Source organism: Martes martes (assembly GCF_963455335.1).
Source record: "Martes martes genome assembly, chromosome: 6".
Classification (NCBI taxonomy): domain Eukaryota; kingdom Metazoa; phylum Chordata; class Mammalia; order Carnivora; family Mustelidae; genus Martes; species Martes martes.
In genome coordinates this window covers 80,919,696-80,937,429 of record NC_137893.1, presented here as the reverse complement: position 1 = coordinate 80,937,429, position 17,734 = coordinate 80,919,696, and the positions used below count along the sequence as shown (strand labels likewise).

At 39.2% G+C, this 17,734-nt stretch overlaps 1 protein-coding gene across 1 annotated transcript in view; it reads right to left on the bottom strand.

Moving 5' to 3' along the window:
* CEP85L (centrosomal protein 85L) overlaps positions 1–7,672 on the bottom strand; it is a 165,450-nt gene extending 157,778 nt beyond the window's left edge. Inside the window, exon 1 of the mRNA XM_080805139.1 lies at positions 7,240–7,672. Within this exon, the coding sequence (XP_080661265.1) occupies positions 7,240–7,312 (73 nt within the window). The 5' untranslated portion in view covers positions 7,313–7,672. The remainder of the gene's footprint in view (positions 1–7,239) is intronic.
* Between the last annotated feature and the right edge of the window lie 10,062 nt (positions 7,673–17,734).

Genomic DNA, 17,734 nt, shown 5'->3' with positions numbered 1-17,734 from the left:
TAGAAAGAGGGCCACATTTAATTTAATCTCTCATAACCCTCCGTTCTGTTTATAAACTAGTAAAAATGAGAGGTTTTTAATAAAACCACTGCAAATGTGGAGAAAGTATACCAAATGGTATTCCAGAGGTTCCCCTTTGTCTTTGAATATAACTATCTCAAAGTACCACTAGATAAAATATTCTACATGGTAGCAAATTATGCCAAAACTTAGAAGGATCAACAGCACCTAGGAGAAAATAAAAATCCCAAGCAAAAGAAGTTTTCCTAAATAAAGAAGTAGTTAAGCCTAATAAATGCTACTTTTATTTATGTGACCATTAGCCTGCAAAGGAAGCTAAGCTAATTATTTCTGTTAGCCTTTTGTTTACTCATGCCTAAGTGCCACACATATTTAAATGCCAAAACTAAAACAAAACATTAGTTTTAGGGGGTGCCTGGGTGGCTCGGTCAGTTAAGCATCTGACTCTTGTTCTCAGCTCAGATCTTGATATCAGGGTGATGAGTTCATGTTCTAACACATTTCAAAATAAAGTTTTGAGAAAATTAACTATTTCCCCAAAATTAAAGAACTTAATTCCTAGTCAAGCTTTTCAGTACATTATTCCTCAAATGGGATGCAATGCTCAATACTACTGAGAAAGCTTCTCAAAAGCTTCTGCAATGTCATGGCAAGGCAATATATATTTCTTAGGGTCAATAAACACACATCTGCCTCTACAAGAGCAATACAACAACATTGTAGAAAACTTTGAATTTTACATAATATATAGTCCAAATCTTTCATCCCATTCTCTTCCAGAGGATAACTAAAAACCATAGTTCATCTCTAACTGAATTTTAGTACTGCAAAGTAGGATCAATAAAGCAATCAGATTTATTTACTAGACATCTACCATACAGAAAAGGCATGAAACAAAGCTCTTGATCTTAAACTCATTCTTTATAGTTTATAATCCAATCAATGACTTGAATTAATTAATTTAGTACTATGTAATGAAATCTTAAAACGACTTACGACATCCAGAAAATAAAAATAGAGGCAGAGTCACTATTTTGAGGCAGATTCTCAGGCCAAAGAATAAAATCAAACTAATTACCAAAGTCTAGGTTCCCTGACTGAGAAAATCTATTCTGATGGGAAAAACACTTACACCATTTTAGATGCCCTGGGCAAAGTCAAGGGTCAGCCACTGTTCAGTGTAAGGCATCCCAGGAGACACTCCCCTAGTTTTAACACTGAGCATCCCAGGCAAACCTAGTTGGTCACCCTAACTTGAGAAGTAGTAAGGAGAAAGCAATTCAAACTTCTATTCAGGACGTATGTATTAATCTCTGTGCAATAAAGAGTTGAGTAGATTCAAGAATCTCCAATCCCCACCAGCTTTAAATTTTTAAGACTCTCACTGAAACTGGCCAGTGACATTGATCCATTCTCTTCTGACTCATTTTACATGGCCCCTTAGAACCATAAGACTTTAGTGATCACTCCTTCCTTCAGCCTCCTTTCTTCTAGAACATCACACTCTGGTTTTATTCTGAACTCACTGGCTGTTCTGTTTCTTTGGATTGTTCCTCTTCCTCTACCTGACAGAAAACATTAAATGTCCCAGAGTTTGATGCTCTGCTGTCTTCTCTATACTCTCTGCGACCAACTATAAACACCATTTACATTCATATCTCTAAAAATTCATACCTCCGCCTCTCCATCTCCCCAATGAGCTCCAGACTGAATATCAGACCTGAACTTCTAAAAAGCATCTCAAACTTCACATGGCCAAAACAGAACTCAATTCTACCTGCCTTCCTCACTCTTCCCTGCCTCAAGAAACGGTACTACTATCCACTATAATTACTGAAGCTAAAACTAAGACATCGTCTTTGATTTCTCTTTCCCTCCTTTTCCACCTCCAAACCATCAGTAAATCCTGTCAGCTTTCTCGAGTATATTGCAAACCCATTCTTTTCTCTCTAAATCTGATTTTACCACTATGATCAAAGCCATCATCTGTCACCTAATTACTACAATAACATATTAACTGGATTCCCTACTGCTCTTTTTTCCCACACCCCTCCACAATTTCTTCCCCTCACAAAACAGCCAGGAGTGATCTTAAACACCAAGAATAGAGAATGTCTACTTTGTTTCCCCAATACATAGAACAGTGTCAGCCTCATAGCAGACATTCCCTGGTGAATGAATGAACAGTCGGTCATCTCTCCTCCCCTTTAATACCTAGCTTCTCCCCACACAGAACAGAATCCAAACTTCTTACTATGCCTTACATCATCAGGCCTCCTTCACCTCACATCCCTGCTCTCTATGCTCCAGATTCACTGGCTCTTGATATTCCTCAAACTCCTCATTTTTACCGTAGAGATGTTTCTGTACCCTCCACCTGAACACTCCTGCCCTCATGCCTGGTTCCTTCTCATCATTCTGGCCTCAGCTCAAAATCACCTCCTCAGAAAGGCCTTCCCTGACCAGCCTATCCAAAGTAGATCTATCCATCTTCGGCCACCTCACCCAGTTTCCTTTTTTTCACAGTACTTATCAGGTAAATTCTCTTGTTGTTAGTTTACTTACAGACAGCTTCCTCCTCAATAGAATATAAACTCCTTTAGAGCTGGGACCTTATCTTTCTTGTTCAGTGATGTATCTCTGGAGACTAGTACAATGCCTACTACATAATATTTATTGAAAGAATGACTCACAAACATTTACCAAGTACTTATTATGTGCCAACTGCTATGTTAGGTAATAACAATGGATTTTTTAAATTAAACAAAAATAGGAAGTGGAAATAAAATATTAGTATGAGGAGAAATTTGATGCTCATTTTATGTTGACCATTCCTGCACTTAAAATGAAAGATCTTCTATGATAAATTCTACTTTTCAAAATATTATTTTGGCAGTATAAAATATGAATACCCTTAAAGTATTAGTAATAATTAGTATCTCACTGCAGCTTTGGAAGTTATCTAGATGATGACAATATTCATTTTTAATGTACATTTTATATATTAGTTCCTACTAATTAAGCCATGAGTCAATAAAATACTATTTAGGACTCTTCATGTCTTCAAAATACACATAAAAACATTTCATCCAATCAGAAAAATTATGACTCTGTAAAACCTTTCTGTTCTCAACATACAGAAATATTCACAACATGACAATAGTGGTTGTCAACTCACCATTTATTGTCTGGCCTCAGATTAATTAACCAGCTTCATTCAAGCCAAGAAGTGATCAAATTCCAATTACTAATCAAGTTCATTTCACAAAAGTCATCACTAAAGTTGAGATTCACCCCTCACCTCCCAATGCCTATTATAACAGAACATGTCCAACTGAGTTTAGGTGAAAGAGTTATGTTTCATTGTTACCACAGTACTTTTAGATCCATCTAATTCAGAACCACAGCAGAAAACCTTAGTATCTGATGTAATCATACCAGTTACCACCACTATCATTATGACATCACTAAACACCTTATGGCAAAGCATCACCTAGGAAGAGGTAGATTTCAAGCTCAAGGCACTAAACAAATGACATTTCTTCGGATCTTATGTTTTCTATAATGTCATATTTTAGCACACTTTAAAACTATCATATCCTACCCCAAAATGTTGTAAGGGTTGAATATACTAATATTTTTAAAGTACTATGTATAAAATGAATCAAATTCAGTATAACTAGGTATAAGTACTCAAAATATTACACTAGATTTTTAAAACTTGAGGGAAATAGAGGCACTTGGGTGGCCCAGTCAGTTAAGGATCCTAACGCTTGATTTTGGCTCAGGTCACGGTCATGATCTCAGGGATGTGAGATCAAGTCCCAGTGTTAGGCTCTGCACTGGGCATAAAGCCTTCTTAAGATTCCCTCTCTTCTCCTCCCTCTGCCCCTCCCTCTCTAAAAAACAAAACAAAACAAAACAAAACAAAAAAACCTAAGGGAAATATACCCATCCTTCAACCAACTTTAAAACTATTATACAATTTGAATAGTAGGGTATTCTCAAATGTACTCAACCAAAAACATAAAAGACATACCACTTGTTCTATTTAACCAACTGAGCCACCCAGGCGCCCCCCACTTGTTCTATTTAAAATTAACTTTCTAACCCTACTTGTCAATAGAAAAAGAGGTGGGGGCAGGAGGCTTTTGTTTTTTCTTTGTATCGAAATATAAGAACATATTAATCTTACTTACATTTATATACAGTTACTCTATAAAGCTGAAAAACTGTAGGTACCAAAACAAAATTAAATCCTAAAGAAAAGGTCAAAAGTTCAGGATTTTCCAACTCACACTTGTTATTACTATTTGTTTTTACTGCCATTACTTAAAAAAAGTTCCCTTCAGTATTTTCAGCTGATTCTATGTTACCCTTCATTTTCTCCTTAGTCTAGTTAGATATTTGCATAAACAAATCATATTTAGGATACCTGTAATTAACCCACATATTGAAATAAACTCATTTCAATACCAGCAATTATTTACTTACTCCTGGTCTTTGCATTAGCCCTCAGGACCAAAACAATTGCTGACAAATTCAATCAGAAGACAGCCCTTTGTTTTTAGGAAAGTCCTAAAATCATTCAACTTAGTCAAAAGATATACTGGACATTATTTCAAAAATATAAATTTTCTTCAAATTCTCAAAAAGGAAAAGAAATCCCTGCATAAATCAACTCAGAGGTCATTATCTTGACCTTCACCATCTGCTCATTTGAAGAAGAAACTACACTTAAGTTTTTCATCTATGGTATAACTTCATAAAACTAACTAAAAAATAATTTTAAATACTTATTTGCTCATGGGGCACCTGGGTGACCCAGTTGCTAAAGAGTCTGCCTTCAGCTTGGATCATGGTCCTGGGACTGGGCTGCATTGGGCTCCCTGCTCAGTGGAGATGCTGCTTTTCCCTCTTCTCCCCCTCATGCTCTCTCTATCTCATCTCTCTCTCTCAAATAAATAAAATCTTTAAAAAATAAAAAACTTATTTGCTCAATAAAGAAGCATAACAAAAATTTTATCATTATTACTATAAAATCAATCCATTCTCAGCTTATAAGCTGAAAAAAAAAATTTTTGGAAAGGCATGTCCTGACATACCAATGGTTTATCACTACCAAAAAAAAAAAAAAAGATAAAATATATGCTTTGTAAACATATCCTGTCCAAATTACTTCATCTTGGGTACTGCTTATAAAGTATCTCCTTCCACTATGTTCTTTGCTACAGCGAAGGTCTAAAGGATGCAATACAACCTCAAAGTCCTTCCTTCAGTTACTTAACTTCTAAGCACTAGGATGTTTTCTTCCTCATGGAAAACAATGGAAAAATGGATACAATGCTTGGGTGATATTACACCTCCAAACATATTATTACAAATCTATTTAAAAAGGTTAGGTTACAAAGACATTACAGATGGCTTCTGACATGTACATATAAATTGAAACCACTCCATTCAACCCCTAGGGATAATGAACTGTCTTCTCACTGGAGTTACTTTGATTGCAGAATTTCCAAATACTCAGTAAGCATCAGAAACCTCTTAATTGCAGTCTCCCCTTTTTTCGACTAGTAGTATACATCTTAGAGAAAATAATTCCTACTCATATTTTTCTTACTAAATGCATGCCTATATTAAATTCCATTATTTATTAAAGTGTTGCAAGACCAGATTTAAGAGAATGATTTTTAAATCTAACCCTGGATTTTAAAATTTATATATGTCTCCATCTAAAAGTACAGTATGATGACTACAGTTAACAATACTGTACTGTATGTTTGAAATTTGCTAAGGGGGTAGATGTTAAGTGTTTTAACCACTCACAAAATAATGGTTAACTCTATGAGGTGATGGGTATATTAACTAGCCTGATTGTGGAGATCATTTCGTGATGCATTTATACAAGCTGTACACCTTAAATATACATACAATTTCTACTTGTCAATTACATCCCCCAGTAACTGGTAAAATTATATGCCTAAAAAAACACATCACAAATTTCTAGACTATCACAAAATTGTGTTATTTGAAATTTTAATAGCAACTGTGCCTGATATATTTCAAACAGCTGAAAATACTATCAGAAAAAAAATTCACACTTCCAAATACTGCTTCTCCTTTTTGCTTTGAAAATAGCTTTGAATGTACACAAAAATGTCATTTACAAGCGGAACTCAAGCATTTTGTGGAACAAGGTTACCTAGAAGTTCTGGAAACACCTAAAATTGTAGGAAAAATTTTGCGTCTGTACTTAAGGCAATTTTTTCTGCATAAAAGGCCTACATAACTTTCAGCTTCCCGAAAAGGTTCAAGATCCAATTAAAGTGACTGGAGGAACCGTCAGTGTCAAATAACTTGTCACAGGCAATCCAAGCCTTACTTTTTTTTATCCTGAGTGGCGGGGCGGGGGGGGGGGGGCCTTATCCTAATTTGGTGGATCCTACACAACTTCTAAGCAGATGCAGGCATGAAATGGCTGTCGGATACAAACCGCTCCCTTCACACACCGAACGCGGCAATCTCCAAATTTTTCTTGAAGGGGCCGGCGAGAAGCAAACGCATTAACACCCCCACTGCTCAAAGATCGACTAGCTCATGCAGGACGTGTCCTCCTCTTACGCCAGAGAGGGCTGCGGGGAGGTGACCAGGTTTCATCGAGGGGCAGAAGTCCCCTCAGGGATCACGCACGGAAGAGACCGCATCACCAGCAACCTCCTCCCGCCCCAAAACGCCCCAAGTAGAAGCTGCGGCCGTGGGCGCCGCAGACCCCGGCCCTCCCAGGCGCGCCCGGGGCCGCCGCCGCAGCACGGTCGCAGCGACCTTCTCGCTCAGGTCCCCCGTAAGCCCTGTTACCCGCGTTGACCACACAACCCACGAGGGAAAGGGAAGAGGTCGGACAACAAAGCGCAACCCGAGGAGGCCCAGGCGAGCTTTAAGTTGGGGCGCGGGGGCTGCGGCCCGAGGAGGCACTGGTTGGAGCCGAGCCGCGCGATGCGGGGCGGACGGGGCCGGGGACGCGGCCCGCCAGATGTCAGCCCACGGGGCCGGGGTGTCTGCAGCCGCGAGGAAACCCGGCGGGCGTGCGCGCGGCGGCGTCGGGGAGGCGGCCGGAGGGAAGCCAGGCCTGAGAAGGGAGGGGAGCGGCACCGGGGTCCCGAGGCGCCTCGGTCGGCCGCAACCCCCACGCCAGCGGGGGACTGTCCCGTTACTTACCCGCCGGGAGACTGCGGGCTCCGCCGGGGCTGTCCCGGCCGCCGGCCTCCGGGGCCAGGAAGCGCCCCCACATAGCGGGCGGGAAGGCCGGGGGCGCACGACTCCCTTCGTCCGTCCTCCCCCGCCTTCGCCTCCTGCTTCTTCGGCGGCGGAAACTTGTGCAGAGCCTGGGGCCGCGGCGACAGGAGCGGGAGGGCGGGCGGGCGGTGTGGTTAACGGCTGCTCAGCGACGGGCGGGGAGCGCAGGGGCCAGATTCGCCGCGGCGCCGGGGGCGGCGGCTGCCATGGCCGAGCCCGCTGGGCTGAGGCCCGGACCGGGGAAGCAGCGGCTCCGCGGTGACGGCGGCTGGGTTCCCGGCTGAGCCCAGGGTAGGCTCAGAACCTCCAGGCGAAGTTGCAGCTGCGTCTTCTCTCCGCCCCCTCCGCCGGCAGAGCCGGAGCCCGAGTCAGGGCCGGTTGGGGGCGGGGCTTGACGGGGGCGTGGCCTCGGGCGCTTACATAATGCGTGCGCGGCGCGGGGCGGGAACTGCGGACCGGTCCCGCTGCGTACCCTTTGCTCAGCCAGCGACTGAGGGGTCCCCTCCACGCACCAGCTGCATCCCTCCCTCCCCACCTACTGCTCTATCCGAGGAGCAGAGAGGATGAAAAGAATTGGCCCCCGGGCTGTATCTTTTGGTACCGCCCTCCCTTGGGTGATCCCTCAGGGCCTCGGGGCACCTCTCTGAAAGAGACGTGGAAGACCTGTCCCTGCTGCTTAACTGCTTGAGATAAAAGGCTAGCCCGAGAGGGATTGAGGGACTCCCAGTCTTATTTGGGATTGGGATTAAAGTCATCATGCATTGCAGAAGCATCGTTGATAGATCTCTTTGGGGGATAGAAAAGAAGTCGTGTTCCTGAATTCTCAAATTCAAAGGCGGGGAGCGGGGACGCGGGGGCGGCGGGGGGGGGGTGCGAGGCATGGGGAGCAGATAGCGAAATATCTCCTATAGAAGAATGTGCGCAGGAAAAAGCAGAAAAGAAAAAGACCAGAGGGTTCAGGGAGGGGCCGTAAATTTTAATCTAGTAGCCCAATGATTCAGATAAGCGACTAGGGAGGAAAAAGTCAAAATAGCACCAAAGTATGCAATGGGAGTAACTTCCTTACACCCTACACCATCAAGTTCCTCCTACGTTTGGTCACTTCCCACTCTTCACCTGAACCCAGAGCACAAGATTATGTATCTTGAGGAAGGAAAAAAGAGTGCAGCATCCTCTTCTTAAATCTTTTCACTGACAATATTAGGATCCTTCCAACATTTAGATACAAAAGGGAGCACTGTAGAAGGAGGGTTTTACACCTGGTACATGAATAAGAGATAAACTAAAAAGCAAGTCTCTACCCTCAACAAGACTTTGAGTCCAGTGATGCTTTTTCCTGTTTTAGAAGTTTGCTAACAGAGGCCTTGCATTTCTATTTAAACACTTTGGGGGTGATGGAAGATTTTAGAGGTTAAAGTACATTTAGTTGTGTAGTCTATTACTTACATCTATGTTGTAATTTATCTGATTGCAGTTTTACATTTAGTCTCCCACCCGTAGAGTTCCATTTATTTCTCCAAATCATGAGCAGTTGGCCCAAGGGTCAGCTCTTCCTGAGGATAGAAAGTGACAGAAACATGAAAGGATGTGATGGGTTCCTTTTCCTGATTTAAATGTGCATTAGTTCATTTGAATAGCTACTCAAGTTTAGAGAACTTGAATAGTTGAGGTTCAGAAAGAAGCCTAAAAAATAATAATAAAAAATTCCAGAAAGAATTATCAAAACCTATATAGCTATATCAAATTTATAGTTACCATAGTCTCATAACAGGTACAGTATTTATTAAACACCAAAATTTTTATACAGTTTTTCATGATTTATAGTTACCATAGTCTCATAACAGGTACAGTATTTATTAAACACCAAAATTTTTTCATGATTTTTTTCATGATTTATAGTTACCATAGTCTCATAACAGGTACAGTATTTATTAAACACCAAAATTTTTATACAGTTCTAAGAAATGCATGAATTATTACAGATATATCTTGATCTTTTGTGAGTTTATATTTATTTGTTATTCCAAAACTCTCCCAACTTCCACTCAATTCTAAGCAGTGTTTTTGTTTCTGTTTTTAATCATTTGCTCAGGTTTTCTGTGTGTTTTTTGCCAGTGTGGAGGGCATGCTACTACACACACAAAAGAACATGTGAAGCTGAGACTATGTAAAATATTTCAATACCAATTACAGGGTAAAAGGAAATAGTAAAAACATCTTTCTATTTTGGTAGTTGGCACCAAAGATAAAAATTTTTGTGTTCCTACTAATTAAACTTGAAAGGATACAGATTGAATGCAATTAAAATAACAAATACTAAGCAAGAATATTATGTATATGAAGTAAAGTGTAACGACTTTTTTATTTATATAGCTTCTGAGTGTATAATGAACTCTGATTTCCCCCACACCCAGTATCCATAGTTCTCAAAATGATTAAAATTTATCATAGCACAGATTTAAGAGCCTAAGAACTACCTAACCATGACCACGCCTGATGTTGTAAATTGGCATATTTTTGTTTTGTTATGATAGTATGAAAAAACCATGAGGAGAATCTTATAAGCAGACATTTATTACTGAACTTAAATATTCTCGTAATTGTTCTTGTAAGCAGCAATAATAAAAGAAAGTAATGAAAATAATGACTGTGTATGTTTCTGTGCATGTGTGTATATATGTGTGTGTTTAAATACAGTTGCTTAGGTGAAATTTAGATTCTTAGTGTTTTGGAAGGGGACCTTTTAAAAGTATAAACTAGATTATGAAAGAGTAAAAAAGTACCAAAAACACCATATTTAATATCAAACCATATTAAATTCTTCATTTGAAATATTACATTCAAAAAAATTTTTAATGAAAAATAAATGTTGCATTTATAAATCTTAAATTCTTTGGATATGAATCTCTGATCTGATTAAGTAAAACTATCTTATATATTTATATATATAAATACACATATTTATATGTATTATATATGTATAATATATCTTATATATTTTTCTTACATAAATTTATCGTATTGGGCAAACAACAACCAGAGAATTGAAGAGTGATACAACAGAGGATAAAAGTGATATTTTAAAATGAGAAGAAACTATCATGTGCATAATATGAGGAAAACTCAGAGAAGTTAATGTTTACAAAAATACAAAATGTCAAAACCAACAAAATGTAGAAAAATTAAGACATCCAGTAACAATTGAAATAATTCCTAAAGAACAATTGCCACTTGAGAAGGGCAGATTTGTGGATGAAGTATAAAAAATTCCAAGGGACAGATAATTCTGGTGTATCAAGGGTGTTATAAGGGCTTTGATATATAACCTCTTCCAGATCATAAAAATGACAGATTACTGAATTTATTGTGGGTTCTTGTAATCTCAAATAATTATTTATAATAATGAAAAAAGGGAACTAAGAAACTCTTTTGACAATGGATTTGAAAAATTTTAATTGGATTCCTAGCAGATACATTCAACTATACAAAGGTGAATAGAAGACATATAGGTTATTCAACCTGTCTGTGCCTCAATTTCCTCATCTGTGGTGTGGCCCAGGCCAAGAGGGTGAGGATATCTCATTTCAAGTCCATGATTCCTGGGCGATACAGAAAATTAATCCCATCTGTACCTTTGGCTCCAAAGTTGGGTTGTAATGGCCAATGAGAAAGTAGGTAAGACATGAACCACTAAATTATGGAGCAGTCTTTTAAGTGGGAGGCAAAGCTGGGAGGGATGGAACTTAAAGGAAAGACAAAGTTAAGTCTTCCAAGGTACCAGCAGTGTTTACTGAAACTGCTTGGGATTGACGTATTTGTGAATGGAACTTATTGTGGTCACGATGTGGTCATACTGAACCTATAGAAAAGATGCAAGGTCATTTACAATGAAGGGGGACAGCAAACTTGACAATGTATAAAGAGACAAGTTCTCCCCTGTCTTCCTATTCAGACACCAGAAGGATAAGTGTATGGAGAGAAGGGTGGAGTTCAAGAAAGCAGCTCACACCTTCATTACACACACACACACACACACACACACACACACACACGGCCTGCTGCCTAACCAGCGCTACTGGAGAAAAGGACTGTTTTAATAACTTAAAATGGTCAAAATATTATGGAATTGGATTGAAATGAACTCAGTGGAAAGGCAGCTTTTTAATAAAATATAGTTGATAGAAGTCGTGAGACTTTAGAATATATATTTTAAATGAACTGAGACTCCTCACTAAACCAATTAAATATTTTATGTAATCCTCTAAACAATCTGTCATCAAAATAAAAATAGGGTGCCAGGGTGGCTCAGTGGTTAAGCAGCTGCCTTTGGTTCAGGTCATTAGCCCAGCGTCCTGAGATGGAGCCTGGCATCCTGCATGGGCTCCCTGCTGAGCAGGAAGCTTGCTTCTCCCTCTCCCACTCCCCCTGCTTGTGTTCTCTCTCTTGCTGTGTCTCTCTGTGTCAAACAAATAAATAAAATCTTTTAAAAAATGAATTAAAAAATAAAAATAATTTTTAAAAAAATGAATGAGGAAAAAAAAGACAAAAAACAGACACAACTATAGAGAACAAACTGGGGGTTTGTTCTCCCAGAGGGGAGGGGAATGGGGGGGGATGGGTGAAGTAGGTGGAGGGGATTAAGAGTAAGTACACTTATTATGATGAGACTGAGTAATGCACAGAATTGCTGAATCATTATATTGTACACCTGAAACTAATATAACACTCTATGTTAATTATACTAGAATTAAAATTAAAAAATAAATAAAACAATCTGTCATCACTAGGCAATCTTAGCTCTATTTTAAAGCTTGGGAGAAAAAGACCCAGAGAAGTAAGGTCATACAGGCAGTAAAGAGCTAGCGTCCAAACCTAATCCATATGATCCCAAAGCCCATGCTTTTCCCATCATGATCTTTAATATGTTGCAAAACAAATTATAAGATTTTTCTTCAGATGCTGTGCAAGAAGGAAGTACCTAATTATAGGATTTCTGTATAATGTTTAGGGTTCGGCTAAGATTGGAAACCATGTGACATTAATCTGTGGTGTTGTATGATTTTTCTTTAGCTGCAGCCAGCAGTTTGAGTATAGGAATAAAGAAGGCAGATAAAATCACAGGATTCTGTGGTGTGGACACGTAGGGAAAGGGGCAAAGAATTTAAGGATATTGGCTGGAGAATGGGTGAAGCAATGGGCATCTGGGTCTAGCCTCTCTGGAGAGAACAGTGAAATCAAGAGAAGGCTGAAATGTTGACGGAAGGCTGAGAGAATAAAGGGATGGAAGTTTCTCAGGAAATTGAAGAGCAGATATACTGACAATAGGCAGGTGAATGGCGGAAAAAAGGAGCATTAGGGTGAGTGGGAAGAAAGTTGGAGTTTAAGATTACAGAGGTGAGGCAGAGGAGGAATTAATCTATGAGGCTGCACTGGAGTTGCAGGTCTCTGATCTCTCTTCCAGAAAAGCACTGATGCTCAGCCACAAGGAATGCAGTTGACTGGTGGCTCCAGCTGTTGGCTCCTGAAGGAGCTGCCTCAGCTTTTGAGGGCAGGCCATTTTTCCTGGATAGCTCCAGCCTGGGCCTGAACATGGCAGAGACAGTGGTGCCTGCCATTCTTTCCCATGCAGAATCCGTGTAATCATCAGCCTTTGTGTTCTAGCTCTCTGCTGGGTTGACTGAGACCTGGTCAGATCTGCACTGGCATCTGAGTCTTCCCTTTCCAATCCTATTTCCCTCCCCTTTCATCTTTCACAGGTGCTACCCTCCAAAAAAACCTCTTGCACTCCTGACTCCATTTTAGTGTCTGCTTCCCAGAGAACCCAACTAAACAATCTGCAAGGACAAAGACATGAAGGAGTTGGGTTTGTTTGTTTTAAATAGTAAAGTCGGGTTCTATAAAGTGTGATGACAATGTTTCTGAGGACAGGAAACCAAGGATGGGTTATCAGGAAAGCAGCACATAGTAACATGGACTGAAACCACACAATAGTATACATATATAAGCACCTTCCAGTTTGAACACCAGGGGAAGGCAGAATTGAGAGAAGCCAAAGGATTTAGCAGACTCAGAATACCACTTGGACACACAAACTCATGAGAGAAAGTTCTGAGTAGTTCTAACTGGACTGGTCCTGGCAGCGGCTGTCCCAATGAGAAAAATTTGCCACTATCCGAAGTACTTCCAGGAGCAAATAACAAATGTATGAAATTTACTGTGTTCACTTAAATTGACAGGATTTTTGTTAACCAAGAGTAGTTAATTGGTTACAAAGTCTCTATTCAAATAATTTTCAAAGGTTAACATGGTTTTCTTTTCTAGTAGCTTTCTTACTTCTGGGTAGTAAAAGAGAATTCAATTTGATAATGCTGTTAATTTTGATAAGTTTCGTCCAAAGAATTTTCCCCATATTACTTACACAATGGAAGAAAATAGTGATCTCCAGGAACTGTAAGTACAGTTAATGGCACTGAAATAATTCCTAGAATGATCTGGGTTAATTTAAGGATTGGGTCTTTTTGATAAAATTTCCGTGGAGGTAAAGAATTTTAACAAGTATTACATTCGGAAAACAAAACAGCAGTCTAGCTGCAATTTTCAGGTTTATGGGGAAACTGATTTCTTGTTTTTTTTTTTCTGATTATAAAAATATTACGTATTTTTAAAGACAGAAAGCAGATAGTATAAAAATAATCATTACTGGGACGCCTGGTTGGTTAAGCAGCTGCCTTCGGCTCAGGTCATGATCCCAAGGTGCTGGGATCGAGTCCCACATCGGGCTCCTTGCTCAGCAGGGAGCCTGCTTCTCCCTCTGCCTCTGCCTGCCACTCTGTCTGCCTGTGCTCACTCTCTCTGACAAATAAATAAATAAAATCTTTAAAAATAATAATAATCATTACTTATTCCTTCAGTAAATATTTGTTGAGCACCTAAGTAAGGCAGGAAAACTAGGGACAGGTATGAAAGATTGCCTTACTTCACTATAGCTTTTAAATTTTCTATTGTGTAAACATATATACATATCAATTGGGTTACTCTGAATGATTTTGATCAACAACATATTGACTGAAGAAGTCACTTAGCCTGACTTAAATTCAATCTGCAAAATTTGGTATCTATTTTTTAAAAAAAGATAAATGAACTTTTAAAAGATCACTTTTGGGACACGTAGGGTCTCAGTCAGTTACGTGTCTGCCTTCATCTCAGGTCATGGTCCCAGAGTTCTGGGATCAAGTCCCGCATCAGGCATCTCTCATGGCAGGGAGCTTGCTTCTCCTTCTGCCTCTGCCTGACATGCCTCCTGCTCGTGCTCTCTCTCTCTGACAAGTAATTAATAAAATATTTAAATAAACTAAAATTCACTTTTTTTTTTTTTGAGGGCAGGGGAGTGGCAGAGGATGAGGGAGTGAGAGAATCCTAAACAGGCTCCAAGCCCAGTGTAGAACCTGACGAGGGCTCAAGCTCACACCCCTGAGAACATGACCAGAGCTGATGTCAAGAGTCCGACAGTTAACCAAATGAACCACCCAAGCGCCCCCAAAGATCACTTTAAAATGTAGTGAAATAGTATTACATCGTAGTAGTTGTAAATATATGTTAAATATGGCAATGGGAAAAAGCAACATACCTAAATTAGTATATTTAATAAATATATAAGTAAGCTAATATTGTGTGGACTTAACTGTTTCACTTACATCTCAAAATTTTAACATATCAAGTTGTTGCATTTTAAACACATTTTTGAAAATGCATTTGAAATGCGTCTCCATTTTTGAAAACGGAAAGCACCTTATATTTTGAACATATCTGGACTAAATTAAAATTAATGAATTAAAATTGTTCCTTTTTTTCTCTACTTTGAGTCACAAACAAGGTATTTCTTAAAGATTTCTAGTATTTTGCAATGTTATATTCGGGGAACCCATACTTAACATTTTTAACTACCTTAAACTGAATTTAAAAAGTATAACATCTTACAGACTTTTCTTACAACCCAAGAAGACGTAAAAGTTTTTCAAAACCTAGTGGAATAACTAATTTATACTTTCATTATTGTAATTGAGACTTCTGTTTTTTAATGAACCTTGAATCACCAATTACTAAACTGCGAAATGAAAGCACAGAAAAGCTGCCTGAATATCAAATACATTCATTATCATAAGTGTTCACAGAGAATAGGAGATGAATTAACAATGAACAAAATATCTACAAGTAAATTCACTCTTCAACCTCTTCAACATGTATGATGAATGATGGCAAAATAAATTATAAATACATATGTGTGTATATAAGGTATACATGAAATTATGATATTTGCCTAGTTGGATTATTAGACACATTTTTACATTACTTGCTAGGTTTAGTTTCTTTTATTATTATTATGATTATTATTATTGTTATTGTTATTATTACAACAGATAATTTCCTAATGAAGTTCTGGAGCAAACTTAGCCTTAGAAAAGTTAGGCAAGTTATTTATACCATGAAAAATCAGTGAAGGATAACTGTCTTCAACTGAGACCAAAGGATAGAGATAGCTGTTAGCATTTATGTTCATCATCTTAAAAAAAACACATGACCTCAGCAGGAGGGACCGATAGAGACACTCAGAAGGGGGTGAGTTGGGGGCATTTGATCAGCGTTGGGGGAGAATAGAGTGAAAGACATTATCCAGAGAATTCTGCACAGCAGTGCCTGAATGCTGCTTGCTTTTTAGCCCACCCTTGAACGTCAGTCTGGTTCTGGCCCAGGCCCAAGAGTTAAGTTTCAGATCATGGCAGGCTTAGGAGAACAGTGCAGACTGGAACATCTAATCCCACCCTGACTTGCCCTAAAATGGCCCCTGAATCCGTCCAGCTCCTGATCCTGCTGCCTCAAGCTGTTTCTAGCAACTCAGTGCACAGAAGAGCAATGCCATTTTTGCTCCAGTTTTGAGTTTGGGTTTTACCACATAATTTTTTTAAGGAATTTTCTTCTTCCCACATACCATCTTCTAGAACAGATGGCTTAACATTTCTTAGAGGAAATGAGTCACAGTTAGCCGATGAGAGCGTATGTCTCCGTGTTTCCAGGGCTGAGACAGTCATCACCCTTCAGGTACGTACCTGCCACGTGGGAAGCCGCTACCGGGCACTGCAGGTTTCATGTTGCCTTTTCATCCAGGGGCTTATGATGAATTTCCTTAAAATGCTTCAGTACGTGTGGGCTTTCTCCTGTTAATACAACCTTGGTTGGAAGGTAAAGTTTGTAGGCTGCGAAGTGGCTTTCTGCGGAGGTGACAGCCTGCCTCCCAGAGAAGGTGCCAGAAGAAGGAGACCTCGAGAGCCACTGTGAAGCTCATATGCCCTGATCCCTTTACAGATACTGGCAAAGGGCCAGAGCCAGAGTATTGCTACAGTGGAGGAGCTGGATGATGGGGCAGATTGCCAGGTGATGGCCAGACTGTCATTAAAAAGAGATGGTTTTTATAGACTCCCAGTAACCCATACTGAACCCTGTGGTTTCTGGGAGAAAAAAGAACCAGATTATTCTCCTATTGGAAACAAACAAACAAAACAAACACTGGATTTAGGGTTGCAGGATCTATATTGGTCTTTTCAAAATACTTCAGTATTTATTTCAGTAAATAGTCTTTGCATGATCGTGTATCTGTAACTCACACTTTTCCTGAGTCTGGGGATGCTCTCTGCCCCTCCAGTTGTCATTAAGGGTCCTTCTTTCCACCACGGCCAGGGGCTTTGTAATGTTATCTATAGCTGCCTCGTTAACTCCCACCCCTCTTGGGTTCTCTGAATCTGTTTTTTTTATTAAATATGATAAGGAAGATGTCATTTAATGTGAGAAGTATCAGAATATTCAAAGAAAAAAATGAGTGTTGATAAACTGAGAAAAACATGATTAACATAAACTGTCATCTTAAAATTTTCTTATAGTTTAAGGTTTGTATAAACAAAACTGATATTTATTAATGTGTCCTCTTACTGCATGCAAGAATAGGTGGTCCTCTATATCCAGAGTATTTTTCTCTTGTGCCTTAAAAAAAAAAAGGCAAGACTTTATGAAATACAGTTTATAAACACATTTTAATAAGGCTTATTATTTTCTTCTTTTAAAATTAAATTTTTATAAACCCCCAAATTTTAATCCTACCCCAGCTAACAATTCATAAATACTCAGGACCATTATGGGGTTATTTTAGGCAAAATGTTTGATGTTACCGCATTCATGGATAGAAATTCAGATGCAGAAAATGCTTAAGACCTCTACTTTGTCTTATTTAAAAAAAAAATCAGAAAAAGTAATACCAAGTCTGGAGATCTGAAATCTCTAACAATGTAAATATGGTAAAATTGGTTGCCTTTTGTTGTTGTTGTTGAGCTTAAGAGTATATCCAGTTTTATAAGAGCTATAAATATTT